We start from the raw sequence: 17,193 nt of genomic DNA on the forward strand, positions 1-17,193 counted from the left end.
CAAATGTGATACTTGAAAGCAAAAGTATAAACTAAGTAAATACTCTATTTTATAAATAAAAACATGAGACCTCTTTGGCCCAGAAATCATACTCTAGGGAATTGATTGAGTCTAAGGAAATATTCAAATGAATGTTGTTATTACAGTAAATTTATAATAGTGACAAATTTGAAACAAACTTATAATCCAATGTTTAATAAACTATAGTACATTAACTCAGTAGACTGCTATGTAGCCATTACACTTTGTAAATCTGATACCTGAAGCAACATGGCAGAGATGTTTATAATGTATAAATGAGTATCCATATGAACAAAGCCTAGGAGGAAACTCAAAGAAGGGGAAAAAATTACAATGTTGAATGTTAGGAATATGAGCATCTTGATTTCTTTCTACTTTTTTCTTAAGCCAGTAAGCGCACATATTTTACAGAATGCCCAAGATCCCCAGGCCTAAATCTCTCCACAAAACAGGGTCAATGTTTTGGCAAGCAGATGGGATAGAGTCAGCCAGTTGGAGATGCTAATGTCACAATTCCAGCATGGGAATAAGAGCAGAACCACTGATCTCTGAATTAAGGAAATACATCAAGTGAATAGATGGGGCTGCCCACACAACCATTTTGTTTTCTAAAGCCAGACTTTGTGCTACTGCAGTGATTGGAATTCAACCCCTACCCCTCTGTTTAAAGTATTCTTCTTAAAAGGATGCCCTGCAAATAATTTTGTGGTTGTTTCCTATATGCTTTTAAGCAATGGTTCTGCCCCACAGTATGCTAAGTGCCAGATGAAATAGCTATGCCACTGTAGATTACTATGATGATATAGTAGTCTGCATTTATGCATACTTTACTTCACTCTCTACTATGGATGATCAAAGTAAAGCACAATTTCAAATTGAGAGCTGTGGTTTTATGTTTTATCCAGCTTATTTTGTATAAAAGCCTGCTGTGTATGAAGAGATTAACTTTTTGAGGGCTGGATCTGAGAACAAAATAACTGATCATTTTGTATCTTACCACATATTTTTGCATGTCATCATGCTCTTATGAATGTGTTTCTTTTGAGTGAATAGCAACTGCTCTTCATTAAGATATAGCACACGTATGTTAGAGGGTTGGAAGGAGAGGCAGTAATGTTCAGTTAAAGGCCTTCAACATATAAACTCTTTCAAAAGTTATTCATTATGCTTCCAGATTTTTTAGACTACCTGTAAGACAAGTGAGCCTATATTATTAGTGAAAGCTGTTTAGTCTTCCCAGAGTCAGCTTAAATCCAAGGCTATTGAAAGTTTTTGAAACCATCATAAAAATGAGTCACTTATGTTTAAAAATAATTTTCTATATAGTAACATTAATAATTACAACCCTAAAAAGGGAGTTTAAAAATCCTTCTCATGGAAAGTTGTTAACTTGCAATCTGTTTATATGAATGTTTTTCAGGTGGAAGTGACTCTTCCTGGGATAAGGATAAGATGCAGTCTCCTCTTGCTGCTCCTGGACCCCAACATGGAATTGCTCATGCAGCCCTGGCTGGCCAGCCAGGCCTTGGAGGAGCTCATACCCTCAATCCACTGCAGCAGAACCACCTGCTGGCCAATAGTATGTATACTGTCCTCCCAAAATTTGGTGTGTAAGAAAAATACCACCCAGGAACCACTGGACAACTTGCAATATCAGGGATGGTTTATTTCTCTTTGATAAGGTTTAACAATTTGAAGTTAGGAAGGTAGATAAAGAGGAATTCATTTGAAAGGGTGAGGTTTTTAGAACACAGATATATTGAGTGGCCATATAGCAGAGTAGAGGTACATAGGAAGCTATGTAAGAGAGTAGTTAAGAATTCTGGCTATAGTCACATAAACTTGGGTTTGAATTCCACATCTTTTGAATTCTGTATCACTGTCTTGCTCTGGAGAAGTCAGATAACTTTTCCAAGTCTCAGTTTCCACAACTACAAAATAGGAATAAAAATATACCTAGGCATTAAGGCTATTGAGAGGGCTAAAAATAATAAAGGAAAAACTGTTAGCAGTGACTTGCATATAGTAAGTACTTATTACTCAGTAGTCAAGCTACAGCTGAATTATACAAATTCGGGTTTAGATAATGTTTTTAGGAACTTCAAAGACTCAGAAATCTTTCTGTAAGGAAGCAGGCCTTATATATATTGCTTAGCTAAAATCTTACCTTTCTTACAGACAGGAAATCTGGGAGAAGAATTCCATTATTCCTTTCTCTGAGACTTTCATTCCCCCACTAGGATTAAGACAACAGAGGAATTCTGAGATATTTTAACATGATGTCCTAAATCTTAATGAAATTCATCAGTTATTAAGCATATAAAATAAGTTATGGTGTCATCCTTTAAGGAGATTAAAATCTAAAGGGTGAAATGTCTCATAAAAAAATGTAATGTTAAGCAAAAACAAATAAAATGAATGCCAGAAAAGTTGTAAATATTATAAGTCAAAACCAACTGATTAAGATAGACTTATGTCATAAAGAAGGGGAACCTAGAAGACTTCTTGTTTCTGGTCTGACATGTAAAGAGCTTATAAGTTGTCATTCTTGTCCTCACAACAAGAAAAAAGTGGACAGTCTGAAAATCAACAGCTCTTTTAAATCCATCAGAGACTGAGTACACAGGGTACAGTTATCCCCCAAACTGGATAGATTGGCAGATACAGAAAATCACAGATTATAGGGAGCAGAAGCCAGAGCTAGAGCCTGGTAGAAGCATTTAAAGAGTAATTGAGTTATTTCTGAAGATTCAGAGTAGATCTAGCTTGAGAGATAAAAACTCCTGGGGGCCCATGCTTAGGGGGTCCCTACAGTTTCATGAGTTTTACCTCCAAAGCCCCATGAGGTTCTCAGGATGAAGACTTGATAAAGTTGTCCTCATGCTTCTAGAAGAGGAGAGAAAAAATAACCATTTCAAAATATGTCCAGAATGTTCTGTTCTCCTTAACAGAAGTCCATCCTCAAAGGAAACTACTTTACCAGAGCTTAAACTATTTGGTTTCACCACAGCCTGACTTGGGGGAAGGGATACAGTAAACTCCAGTACCCTGTAGCCATTGATGCGAGGGAATAGAGATACAAAACTCCAGCCCCTTTAGTTTTTCATGTGGGGAAAGAGAAATACTCAACTCTAGTCCCCTCTAGCCTTCCTGTCTCACCTAAGAGGGCAAAAAGACAGAAAAGAACTTGTGAAAGTCACAGCCCAAGGACACAGTCTCACTAGGAGACTGAGACTTAATCATAGGATTATAGACCGTTTCTTCTCTCTACACATTAGGGCTCTGCCTAGTAACAGGGGGTTACTACTGAAAGAACAGAAAGCCTCAGAAAGCCTCTAGGAAAAAACAAAGACAACAGGGAAGATAGGAAAATACAGCTGCTAATATGACAGTTACAGCAAACAGAAAACAGTCTAACTCCTTGCCAATAAACATAAAACTTCCCAATAAAGGTCTGTTTATGTCACTTCCCTTTACCCAATACACAATTTCTGGCTTTAAACAAAAAAAATTGCAAGGCATGTAAAAGGCAAAAAACACAGTATGAAGAGAAAAAGCAAGTGACAGTACCAGAATTAGATATAGCAGATATTTTAGAATTATCAGACTAGGAATTTTAAATAACTATGATTAATATACTAAGAGAATGGGAAAAGTGGAAAACAAAAGTATTCATGGAAATTTTAAGCAGAGAAAGGGAAAATCTAAGCATCAAAAGGAAATACTGAAAATCAAAAATACTTCAATAAAATGAAGAATGCCTAAGATGGGCTCATCAGTAGACTGGCCAGGGTCAAGGCAAGGATTAGGAAACTTGGAGATATGTCAATAGAAACTTCCCAAACTGAAAAAACAAAGCAAAAATGAATGGAAAAAAAAACAAACGGAACAGCATATCCAAGAACTGTGTGGCAATTACAAAAGGTGTAGCACACATGTAATGGAAATACTAGAAGGACAAGATAGAGGGAAAGGAACAGAAGAAATATTTGAAGTAACAATGGCCGAAAAATTTCCCAAATTAATGAGAGACTCCAAACTACAGATCCAGAAAGCTCACAAAACACTAAGAAAGATACATATTAACAAATCTACTGCTATGCATATTATAGTCAAAATGGAAAATCAAAAAGAAAAAATCTTGAAGGAAGACAGAGGGAAAAAAACAAAATCTCCTTACACATACGGGAACAAAGAGAAGAATTACTTTAGACTTACTTTCAGAAACCAGGCATTAAAGAATAGAGTGGTGTGAAATTGTTGGTGATGAAAGAAAAGATTCCACCAACCTAGAATTTTGTATCCAGTGAAATTTTCCTTTAAAAGTGTGGAAATAAAGACTTCCTCAGATGAACAAAAGTTAAAGGAATTTGTTACCATACCACCAGATCTGCCCTGTAAAAAATGTTAACAGAAAGTCTTCAGAGAGAAGGAAAATGGTATAGGTCAGAAAGTTGGATTTACAAAAAGAAAGGAAGAGAGTTAGAGAAGGAATAAATTAAGGTAAATATTATATGTGTGTATATATATATATTTATATATATATATATATATTCTTAATCGAACAAATAAACTGTTCCAAATAACAATAACAATGATATATTGGGTGATTATACTTTATGGATCAGTGAATAAGTGATATAAATGACAGTGATGTTATAAAGGACAGGAGGGAGGAATTGGAAATACTCTGCTATAAGGTAACTTCACTACCCATGAAATGGCTTAGTGTTATTTGAAAGCAGATTTAAATAAGTTGTAAAATGTATATTACAAACTCCAAGGAAATCACTTAATTTTTTAAAAAAATAAGTATAATTAACATGATAAAAGAGGAGAGAAAAATGAATCATATAAAATGGTCAGTTAACACCAGAGAAGGCAACAAAAGAGTGGAAGACAAGATTTTAAAAAAAGAAGAAACAAGGACATGAATAGAAAACAGTAACAAATATGATAGCTACCTATCCAACTACCATAATCACTTTAAATATGATTGGTCTAAATACACCAAATAAAGACATAGACTGACCCATGAATATTAGTGACCTGGGATATTGATGATTTTGCTTGTACTTACTTAAACAAAATACTTCTTGTATAATCAGGTATCAAGTAAAAAAAAAAAGAAAACGGCTTCCCTGGTGGCACAGTGGTTGAGAATCTGCCTGCCAATGCAGGGGACACGGGTTCGAGCCCTGGTCTGGGAAGATCCCACATGCCGCGGAGCAACTAGGCCCGTGATCCACAATTACTGAGCCTGCGTGTCTGGAGCCTGTGCTCCGCAACAAGAGAGGCTGCGATAATGAGAGGCCCGTGCACCGCAATGAAGAGTGGCCCCCACTTGCCCCAACTGGAGAAAGCCCTCACACAGAAGCGAAGACCCAACACAGCCAAAAATAAATAAATAAATAAATAAAATTAAAAAAAAAAATAGAAAGAAAAACAAAAGCAACAACAACAAAAAGAAAAAATAATGGAGACAAAGTAGATAAGAAAACCCAGGAGCCAGCCATGCTGAGAACCACCCTCCCACCAGTGGGCTGGCACAATCGCTGGGACTGCCTGAACAGTGCAGCCAGCCCAGTCAACACCCAGCCCTACACACCAGTGGGCTTGAAGCCATTGCACAAGGAAAGGCCTGGCAGTCAAATGGGCTGGGGACTAACCCCACCTACCAGTGTGCCCATAGTAATTGAACCCATCACAACAGAAGGGCTCATGCAGCCCACACAGAAGACACTCCTAGAGCACATAGCTCTGCCGACCAGAAGGTTTATGCTGCTGTGCCCCATAGGACGTCTCCTATAAAAGGCCAATTTTCCAAAATCAGGAAATGTAACCAACCTACTTAATACATAGAAATATACATAGAAAATTAGGCAAAGTGAGGAGACAGAGGAATGTGTTCCAAACAAAGGAACAAGACAAAACCACAGAAGAAGAACATAGTGAAGTGGAAGTAAGCAATCTACCCAATAAAGAGTTCAATTTAATAATCATAAAGATGCTCAATGAAGTCAGGAGAAGAATAGATGAACACAGTGAGAAGCTTAACAAATAGGTAGAAAATATGAAGAAGAACCAAACAGAAATGAAGAATACAATAACCTAAATAAAAAATGAACTAGAAGGGATCAATAGTAGATTAGATGATACAGAGGAATGCATTGGCAAAATGGAAGACAAAGTAGTGGAAATCACTCAAGCTGAACAGAAAAAAGGAAAAGAATTTTAAAAAATGAGAACAGTTTAGAAGACATCTGGGACAACATCAAGCATTCTAACATCAACATGCTGGGGGGGCAGGAGGAAAAGAGAGGGCAGAGAACTTATTTGAAGAAATAATATCTGAAAACTTCCCAACCCTGGGAAAGGAAATGGACATCCAGATCCAGGAAGCACAGATAGTCCCAAACAAGGTGAAACCAAACAGATCCACATGAAGACAAATTATAATTAAAATGACAAAAAATAAAGAGAAAATCTTAAAAACAGTAATATGCAAGCAGCTGGTTACTTTGAAGGGAACTTCCATAAAACAATCAGACCCTTATCAGCAGAAACTTTGCAGGCCAGAAATGACTGGCATGATGAAAGTGATTAATGGCAAAAACCTACAACCAAGAATAAATAATCTGGTAAGGCTGTCGTTCATATTTGAAGGAGAGATAGTTTTACAGACAAGCAAAAACTAAAGAGTTCAGCGCCACTAAAACTGCTTTGCAAGAAATGTTAAAAGAACTTCTTTAAGCGGGAAAGACCACAACTAGAAATATAAAAATTATGAAAGGAAATGTCTCATTGGTAAAGGCAAACATACAGGAAAGGTAGTAGATCAACCACTTAAAAGCTGGTAGTAAGGTTAAAAGATAAAAGTAGTAAAATCATCTATATCCACAATAAGTAGTTAAGTGATATACAAAACAAAAAAATGTAAAATATGACATCAAAAACATTACCTGTGAGGGATGGAGAATAAAATGCAGGGTTGTTAGAATCTGTTTGAACTTAAGAGATCATCCACTTAATATATGAACCACATGGTAAACACAAACCAAAAATCTATAATAGATACACAAAAAAAGGAGAAAGTGTTCAAACATAACATTAAAGATAGTCATCAAATCACAAGGGAAGAGAGCAAAAGGTAAGAAAGGAACAAAAGAGAACTTCAAAAACAATCAGAAAACAAAATGACAGTAAGTACATATCTATCAATAATTACTTTAAATGTAAATGGACTAAATATTCCAACCAAGAGAAACAGGTTTGGTTATATGGATTAAAAAACAAGATTCATACATATGCTGTTTATAAGAGATTCACTTCAGATCTAAAGACACATACAGACCGAAACTGAGAAGATGGGAAAAGGTGCTTCATGCAGATGGAAATGAAGAAAGCTAGGGTAGCAATACTTATATCAGACAACACAGACTTTAAAACAAAGACTGTAGCAAGAGAAAGAAGGGCGTTACATAATTATAAAAGGATCAATCCAACAAGTAGATATAACAATTATAAATATATGTGAACTCAACATAAGAGCACCCAAATACATAGCAAATACTATCAAACATAAAGGGAGAAATTGACAGTAACAAAATAATAGTAGGTGACATTTACACCCCACTTACATCAGTGGATCTATCACTCAGACAAAAATCAATAATGAAACATTGGCCTTAAATAACACATTAGATCAGATGGAATTAAAAGATACATACATAGAACATGCCATCCAAAAGCTGCAGAATAACATTCTTTTCAAGTGCACATGGAACATTTTCCAGGATAGATCACATGTTGGGCCACAAACAAGTCCCAATAAATTTAGCAAGGTTGAAATCATATCAAGCACCTGTTCCCACCACAACGCTATGAGACTAGAAATCAGCCATAATGAAATGAACTGCAAAAACACAAACATGTGGAGGCTACACAATATGCTACTGAACAATCAATGTGTCATTAAGAAATCAAAGAGGAAATTAAAAATACCTGGAGACAAATGGAAATGGAAAAAAATAATTCAAAATCTATAACAAAATTCAAATCTATAAAAAAATATTTCAAAATCTATAACAAAAGCAATTCTAAGTGGGTTGTTTATAGTGATATAAATCCATTCCTGGAAAGAAGAACAATCTTAAACAACTTAACCTTACACATAAAGGAACTAGAAAAAAAAAACCCAAAGATAGTAGAAAGAAAGAAATAATAAAGATCAGAGCAGAAATAAATGATATAGAGACAAAAATAGTAATGATCAAGGAAACTAAGAGTTGGTTCTGTTAAAAGGTAAACAACATTGTTAAACCTTTAGGCAGACCCATGAAGAAAAAAAGAGAGAAGACCCAACTAAATAAAATCAGCAATGAAAAAGGAGAATTTAAACCAATACCACAGAAATACAAAGGATCCTAAGAGTTTACCTCAAACAATTACATGCCAATAAAATGGACAACCTAGAAGAAATGGAAAAATTCCTAGAAATGTACAATCTCCCAGGATTGACTCTGAAAGAAATAGAAAATATGACCAGACCAGTAAGGAAATCAAATTAATAATAGAAAAACTCCCAACAAATAAAAGTCCAGTACCAGATGGCTTCACAGGTAAATTCTACCATACATTTAAAGAAGAGTGAATGCCTATCATTCTCAAACTATTCCAAAATATTGAAAAGGAAAGAATGTTTCCGAACTAATTCCATGAAGCCAACATCACACTTATACCAAAATCAGACAAAGATACAACAAAAAATAAAATTAGAGTCTAAAATCACTGATGAACATAGATGCAAAAATTCTCAACAAAATATTAGCAAACTGAATCAGCAATTGATTAAAAAGATCATATACCATGATCAAGTGGAATTTATTACAGGGATGCAAGGATGGCTCAATATCTGCAACTCAGTCAACATAATATACGACCTTAGCAAAACAAAAGATAAAAATCATCTCAATAGATTCAGAAAAGGCTTTTGATAAAATCCAACATCCATTTATGATTAAAAACTCTTAATAATATTGGTATAGAGGGAAGATATCTCAACATAATAAAGGCCATATATTACAGACCTACATCCAACAGAGTACACAATGGTGAAAAGCTCATAACACTTCATCTAAGGTCAGGAACAAGACAAGGATACCCACTCTCGCCACTTTTATTCAAGATCATTCTAGCCACAGCAATCAGTTAAGAAAAAATAAATAAAACAACCCAAATTGGAAGGGAAGTAAAAACTGTCACTGTTTGTAAACGATGTGATACTATATAGAGAACACTCTAAAGATACCACCCCAAATTATTAGAGCTAAAAAACAAATTCAGTAAAGTTGTAGAAAACAAAATTAATATACAGAAGTCTACTGCATTTATATACACTAACAATGAACTATCTGAAAGAGAACTTAAGTAAACAATTTCATTTGCAATTGCATTAAAAAGAATGAAATACCTAGGAATAAGCCACACCAAGAAGTTAAAAGTTTTGTACTCAGAAAACTGTAAGACATTGATGAAAGAAATTGAAGATGACACAAACAAATAGAAGGAAACGCTATGCTCATGGATTGGAAAAATTAATATTGTTAAAATGACCATACTACCCAAGGCAATCTACAGATTCAATGCAGACTCTATCAAAATACCCATGGCATTTTTCACAGAACTAGAACAAATAATTCTAAAATTTATATGGAAACACAAAAGACCCCAAAACAATCTTGAGAAAGAAAAACAAAGCTGGAGGTGTCATGCTCCCTGATTCCAAGCTGTACTTCAAAGCTATAGTAATCCAAACAGTATGGTACTGGCACAAGAACAGACACATAGTTCAATGAAACAGAATAGGGAGCCCAGATATGATCCGAAACTCACATGGTCAATAAATCTCTGGCAAAGGAGGCAAAGTTTACAATGGGGAAAAGACAGCCTCTTCAGTAAATAGTGTTGGGAAACTGGACAGCTACATGGAAAAGAATCAAACTGGACTACTTTCTCACACAATATACAAAAATAAACTCAAAACAGATTAAAGACTTAAAAGTAAAACCTGAAACGTAAAACTCTTATAACAAAACATAGGCAGTAAGTTCTTTGACATCCATCTTAGCAATATATTTTTGGATATGTGTCCTCAGGCAAGGGAAACTAAAGCAAAAATAATCAATTGTGACTACCTAAAACTAAAAAAAACTTTTGCACAGTGAAGGAAACTATTAATAAAAGAAAAGTCTACCTACTGAATGGGAGAAGATATTTGTAAAAGATATATCTGATAAGGCATTAATATGCAAAACATACAAAGGACTCATACAACTCAACATCAAAAAATCACCTGATTACAAAATGGGCAGTGGACCTGAATAGACATTTTTCCAAAGAAGACATGCAGATGGCCAACAGACGCATGAAGGGATGCTCAACATCACTAATCATCAGGGAAATGCAAATCAAAACCAAAATGAGATCTCACCTTATGCCTGTCAAAAAGATAAGAAATAACAAATATTGGCAAGGATTTGGAGAAAAGGAACTCTCATGCACTGTTGATGGAATGTAAATTGGTGTAGCCACTATGTAAAATGATATGGACATTCCTCAAAAAAATGAAAATAGAACTACCATACCATCCAGCAGTTCCACTCCTGGGTATTTATCTGAGGAAACCAAAAATACTAATTTGAAAGAAAAAATATGTACCTAACTGTTCATAGCAGCATTATTTATAGTAGCCAAGATAATGGAAGCCACCTAAATGTCTACAACTGATGAATGGTTAAAGAAGAGGTGGAATAATAATAAATAATGCAATCTTGCCATTTGCAACAACGTGGATGGGCCTGGAGGGTATTATGCTTAGAGAAATGTCAGACAGAGAAAGACAAATACTCTATGTTTTCACTTATATGCGGAATTTAAAAAACAAATCAAATTAACAAATATTACAAAACATATACAGACTCACAGATTCAGAGAACAAACTAGTTGTTACCACAAGGGGCAAGTGTGGGGGGAAGGGCAAAATAGGTGACGGGGATTAAGAGGTACAAACTACAGGTAATAAAACAAATAAATCTTAGGGATGTAATGAACAACACAGGGAATAGAGTCAATATTTTATAATAACTTTGTATGGTGCATTATCTATAAAAGTATCGAATCACCAAGTGTACACCTGAAGCTAATATAACATTGTAAGTCAATTATATTTCAATTAAAAATAAAGAAATAGCCCAATTAAAAAAGGGTCAAAGACCTGAACAGACACCTCATCAAATAAGATATACAGATGACAAATAATCATATGAAAATATACTCAACATCATATGCCATTAGGGAGTTTCAGATTAAAACAAAATGAGATACCCCTGCACACCTATTGGAATGGCTAAAATCCAAAACTTCATCAACATTAATTGCTGGTATGGATTTGGAGCAAGAGGAGCTCTCATTCATTGCTGGTGGGAATTCAATATGGGACAGCCATATTGGAAAGCATTTGGCAGTTTCTCACAAAGCTAAACAGAGTCTCCCTTGTTTATCAAATGAATTGAAAATTTATGTCCACACAAATATCTACACACCAATGTTTATAGCAACTCTATTCATAATTGCTAAAAGTTGGAAGCAAACCACAGTGTCCTTCAATAGCTGAATGAGTAAAACTGTGGTATATCCATGCCATGGAAGAATAGTTAGCAATAAAAACAAATGAGCTGTGATGCCTGGAAAAGACTAGTGCATATTTCTAAGTGAAACAAAGCCAGTCTGAAAAAACTAAATACTGTATGAGTCCACTTATATGGCATTCAGGAAAAGGCAAATCTATAGAGACATTAAAAGCCAAGTGTAAGAGGAGGGGTGAATAGAGAGAGCAGAGGGGATTTTTAAGGCCAGTTAAACTATTCTGTATTATACTGTAATGGTAGATACATGATACTGTGCATTTGTGAAAATCCTTAGAATTTGCAACACAAAGAATGAACCCTATTGCACACTATGGACAGTAGTTAATAATAATGTATCAATATTGATTCATCCATTGTAGCAAGTGTACCTCACTAATCCATGATGTTACTTAGAGGGGAAACTGCTGGTGGAGGGGAAGTATATGGAAATTCTCTGTAAATTCTGCTCATTTTTTTCCCTGTAAACCTAAAACTGCTCTAAAATTAAAGTCCATTGATTAACAAAAGGAGGAGGACTTTTACCATACCCAAATAAATGTGTTAGAGTGATAGATTCCAGAGAGAGGCATCAACAAAAGTGAAGGCTAAGGTGAGTTAAAATTGTAGAGAGCTACAACTAGTCCAGAGGGGCTAGAGTAGAGCATACACAGAGGGATATAGTGAGATATCAAAGCTAGAAAGGTATTTTCACATGAAACCAAAGAGCTTATATTTTATTCTAGAGACAGTGAGTAGCCACTGAAAGTCTTAAAATTGGAGTGGAAAGGCAAATTAAATGGCATAGGAAAACCAGGAAGACAGGTTACCTTCTAGGCATGGTGGGATTGGTGCCTGACTGTAGAATGCAATATATCACAGAGGAAAACATGACTTGGAAACCAAATGAATGTGATATTTTAGAGGGAAGATTAGAGTATTATTGAAGTTTGTAACCTTAATGGCTGGGAGGAGGTGGTGCCATACACTTACATAAAAGTTATAGGAGTTGCCAGAATACCAAGATGCATTAGAAAGAGTGCTTATAGTCGTCTGCCTGATGTCCTTGTGGTTGACAGGAAAGAAAAAATCCATTTTGGTGATTTTTAAAAAGAGTTTGTCTTCATTACCATTCTATTAAAAGTTGCTGTACATTTCTGTCATGTGACTAAATGAGCCAGATTGCTGGAGTGTTGTGTACTATTGATGGCTCTTAATGTTTCCAGCTTTGGGAAAAGGTTGACTTACATAATTCAGTATTTGCATATGCTTTGCATGTGCAGCTCAACTGGGGTCACTGTTAAACTTGCCTGTAATATAAATATTAGCTTAAATTCCAGGGTACTATAGTCAATTCATGGTTAGTTATTGTAGGTCATGATCTGAAATTGTGACTTTTAAGCCCTTCATGGTTATTTGAAATGTTTAATGAATTATATTTTAAAACTGTCAATGGGCTGTTAAATTCTGTTTGTGGTTTGCATTTAGTTTGCATGTCAATTGGACTTTAAGTAGGCATATGACTTGATACCGCCAGATGGTATCTGGATGATGCTGGAAAACTTTGGAGAATGAGGAAAGATTATTATACTGCTAAGGGAAATGTAAATTGAACAAAAGTTTATTTAAGCATTTGAGAGGTAAATGGAGGCACTGATGGCTACTTTTCATCTACGGTTTGATCAATTTTCTATTAAAATACTGAGTACATAAAGAAGAATTGGAAGTCTATAATTATCTTGGGTTTGTGGTAAATGAGAACCTTATATAGAAATCGACGTATGTTATTGATGGTTGCTATTATATGGAGCATAAAGTGAAGGTTCTTAGGGGAAGATAAATAGTGATTAATTTATGTTATGGAATATCCTATCATTATAGCAAAGCTGTATGATGGTTAACGTATAAAATGCATATATATCTAAGTAATTTTGAAAGCTTAACTGAAAATAAACTACTTTAAAACGGTGTGCAGAAATCCATTTTGAATTCAGTGTTTACATTGTGTTCAGGCTTTAAATTAATAATCACAGGAAAAAGTTTTCACAACTGAAAAGTATGTTTTGATAGATTGCTCCTAAAAAGGATTCAGAGACTGAGCCATAAGTGAAGTGATGGGGAAAAGTTTAAAATACTTTATTAATATTTTTTGGGGATTTGGAGTCATAGGAAGTATAGAATATGTTTCCCTTCTGGGGTTCCATGCAAAATTTGTTTCTAGTTTTTTTTTTATCCTTGTGTAATTCTGATAACAGTGCATTTTGTGGCTATCTTTATCAGAAATATTGGTGATGGTTGTATTCTTTATTTACGAGTTTCTTTAATAGAGATAACCACTTTAATGTATGAGACCTGTCATATCCAGAAGTTTGTTTTATTCTGCTGCTTTTGAAATTGTTTTGTTAATGACTTTAATTCAACCATTATTGTTGAACCCAGGAGATGGACTTCAAATCAATTCACAATGTTTCTTCCTTCTAGCCTCCTTTTGGTCCTAAAAATATGTGTGTAAAGTGTTTGTATTGCTGTTGCTGTTGTTTTGAGGAATGATAGTTAAGGGGCCTCTGAATATATTTCCTATAGATTCATTGTTGTACACTTGCTGTTGTGATATGGGAAGCAAGAAAAAATGAGGGGATGGCAAAGAGGAAAAAGGGATGTTATTAACAGTTGATAATTGTGTGCAAGATGAACACAAACATTGCCCATAGTAGAATGTTAATAGTCTGTAATAATTTAGGAAAATTTTAGGTAAGCATGTTTTAGAACATCTGTTAAAGATTGCTAGTTCCTGGGCTCATGTCCAAAAGAAGGCAAGATTACTATCAAGACAATAGTTTAAAATACATTATAAAGTGCTATGGTTTACTTATTGTAGTCATGTTAGCATCCGTAATGTTAGGCTAACTTTCCTTATCCTCTGCTCAAAGGTATTTCTTCACAAATCCGAACCTTATAAGGGAAAAGTAGACAACTATTTTAATTTGTTACCATTTTCGTGATGACATATCTGTGGCTACCACAAGTGTAATGTGGATAGTACTTGAAAGATATTAAGAAATTCAAAATATGTGAGAAAGATTTCACATTGCATAAGAAAACAAATGGAATTCTTGATGCTACTCAAAGATATTGGTATTTGTTATTAAACTGGAAAACAGGCTGATATTTTGATAAGGGAGTTATTCCTTACAGAAAAAGGCTCCAAATTAGAGCTATACACATTCATTTTAGAGATTTATAACTAAAAGAGTAGGACATATTCCAAGTCTTATTTTCTTCAATAATTCTGAAGCCTAGAGAATCTATATCTTATCATACCAGCACCACTATTATGTCTCCTAAAGAAAGAGTTAAGCTAGAAACTATCTACACATCAGTACATTATAATGTTTAAAAAGAAAGTTACTTCTTTTTGTTAAACAAAGTGATGTTCAGCTCAAAGATTTTTGTTTGTTTTTATAAGTAAAAAATTTGAACCTTGTAACTATTTTGGGAGTGAGAGCATGAACAAGGAATATTGTTAAATAAAAGTCTGTGGATATAGGAACATTTTTAAATTATAAAACAATGTTAAATCCCATAAGTACTATTAATTTCTCAAAGAGATACTAGGATATATTAAAACTTCATTTAAAAAAATTCAACAAGAGTGAAATATAGATTTTTTTTTTACTATTTTATAGGATCAATTTTGATGTGATTTCCCTTTGTCCAAACAATGTAACTAATGTAATAATTTAACATGCGCTGTCTCTTTTAGGACTGGATCTGCCATTTATGATGATGCCTCATCCCCTACTTCCAGTCAGCTTACCTCCTGCATCAGTTGCCATGGCAATGAATCAGATGAACCATCTCAATACTATTGCCAACATGGCTGCTGCAGCCCAGATTCACAGTCCACTCTCCAGAGCTGGGGCCTCAGTTATAAAGGTAAGAATCATGATTTAGAAGAGGACAACGGTGTTAATTACATGTAAATTTTGATAAAATAATAGCAATACCACTAGATCTTCAGTATAAACACACAGCTCATTGACTCAGTTGCTTAGCATAAAGTATTGATGAGTTTGATTTCTGACTAGGCCTGCTAAGGTGTTTTTTGTTTTTTATTTTTGTTATTGTTGTTGTTTGTTTTCATTAAATGACCACAGATATGACCTTTAATTCTAGCTTCCTGTCCTGCATTCATGAGAAGAGTGTGTGGGAGGTGTGCCCACCTAAGGACAGAGTAGAAGAATGTCCAAAATCCATTCCCATTGCTGGTGTGAAAGAAAGTAACCACTGTATCTTTTTGGTGTTTGTGATGCGGTTGTGGAGTAGTATATACCATACAAGACTTATAGTCGGAAAGACCTGAATTTCAATTCTTATTCTGCCAATTAATAGCTGAATGACCTTGGATATGACAATTAACCCTCCTGAACTTGTTTCCACAACTGTAAAATATAGGTGATAGTAATAATCATCCCACTTATTTCATTGGCTGTCTGGAGATAATATGAGTAAAACATAGTTTAAAACTGTGAAACATTAAATAAATACTTATGATAATTTATATCATTATCATCATATTCTAGAATAAATTTTTTCAAAATTTCAGGAAAACTGGGTAATGAAACACAAAGAATATTTTATAATCCTCCTTATGTCTCCTATTAGTTTGGCACATGGTCTCTCTGCCCTCCAAGTAAACTAAGCTCTTTAATGTATTTTTCCTTTTGTTGAGGAGATAATATAAGGGTATATAGTATCAAAAGAGTATAGTTAATCCAGGCAACCCTTGATTTGTTCCTTTGTTCCTTCATTTATTCAACAAATATTATACTCTTGATATATACACATCACAGAGAGCAATATAGGATATGAATAGGACATAATTCCTGACTTCCAGGACTCACAAACTAAATTTAAGACAAACAACAAGTACTATTTAACTTACATAACAACACAGACTGTGATGGATAGCATAGAGAATCACCAAGTATCACAAGAATTTAGAGGAGGGAGAGATCAAACCTAGATTGGAGAAAGAGGGAGCAGGAATCACAAATGGCATTACAGTTGATGGATTTGAGCTGGGCCTTGAAATATTGATATGATTGTAATAGATGCACATGGGAGTGAAAGAAGTGAAGGCAGAAGAAATGTGAGATTCTAGACATTTTTGTTCCATTTTAAATTAGCTTCCAGTTTGGGGGACTTCTAAAACAATGAAGAAAATTTAAAACATAACCTTTGTAGGAAAGGAAAAGAAAAACTGATAAATTTTTATTAAGCTCCATATATATTTCCATGGCCAAGAGGCAGTGTGCTTCCTGTAAAGGTTGTGGTCCTCAGTGAATTAGTCTACCCCAGCTAATCAGAGCTCTGTTTGAATACTTGATCAGAACGTAAACCAGGAATCGGAGTTGTCTTTGAGACAAAAAATCACCCATGAACATTATTTAAAAGATGGAATAAGTTTCCTATGATTTTGAAACTG

At 34.6% G+C, this 17,193-nt stretch overlaps 1 protein-coding gene across 1 annotated transcript in view; it reads left to right on the forward strand.

Annotated features, from left to right (window-relative positions):
• DACH2 (dachshund family transcription factor 2) overlaps positions 1-17,193 on the forward strand; it is a 596,924-nt gene that overhangs the window by 438,125 nt on the left and 141,606 nt on the right. Inside the window, exons 5-6 of the mRNA XM_068532639.1 lie at positions 1,442-1,600; positions 15,469-15,641. Of these exons, the coding sequence (XP_068388740.1) occupies positions 1,442-1,600; positions 15,469-15,641 (332 nt within the window). The remainder of the gene's footprint in view (positions 1-1,441; positions 1,601-15,468; positions 15,642-17,193) is intronic.

The sequence above is a fragment of the Eschrichtius robustus genome, chromosome X (assembly GCF_028021215.1).
Source record: "Eschrichtius robustus isolate mEscRob2 chromosome X, mEscRob2.pri, whole genome shotgun sequence".
Lineage (NCBI taxonomy): Eukaryota > Metazoa > Chordata > Mammalia > Artiodactyla > Eschrichtiidae > Eschrichtius > Eschrichtius robustus.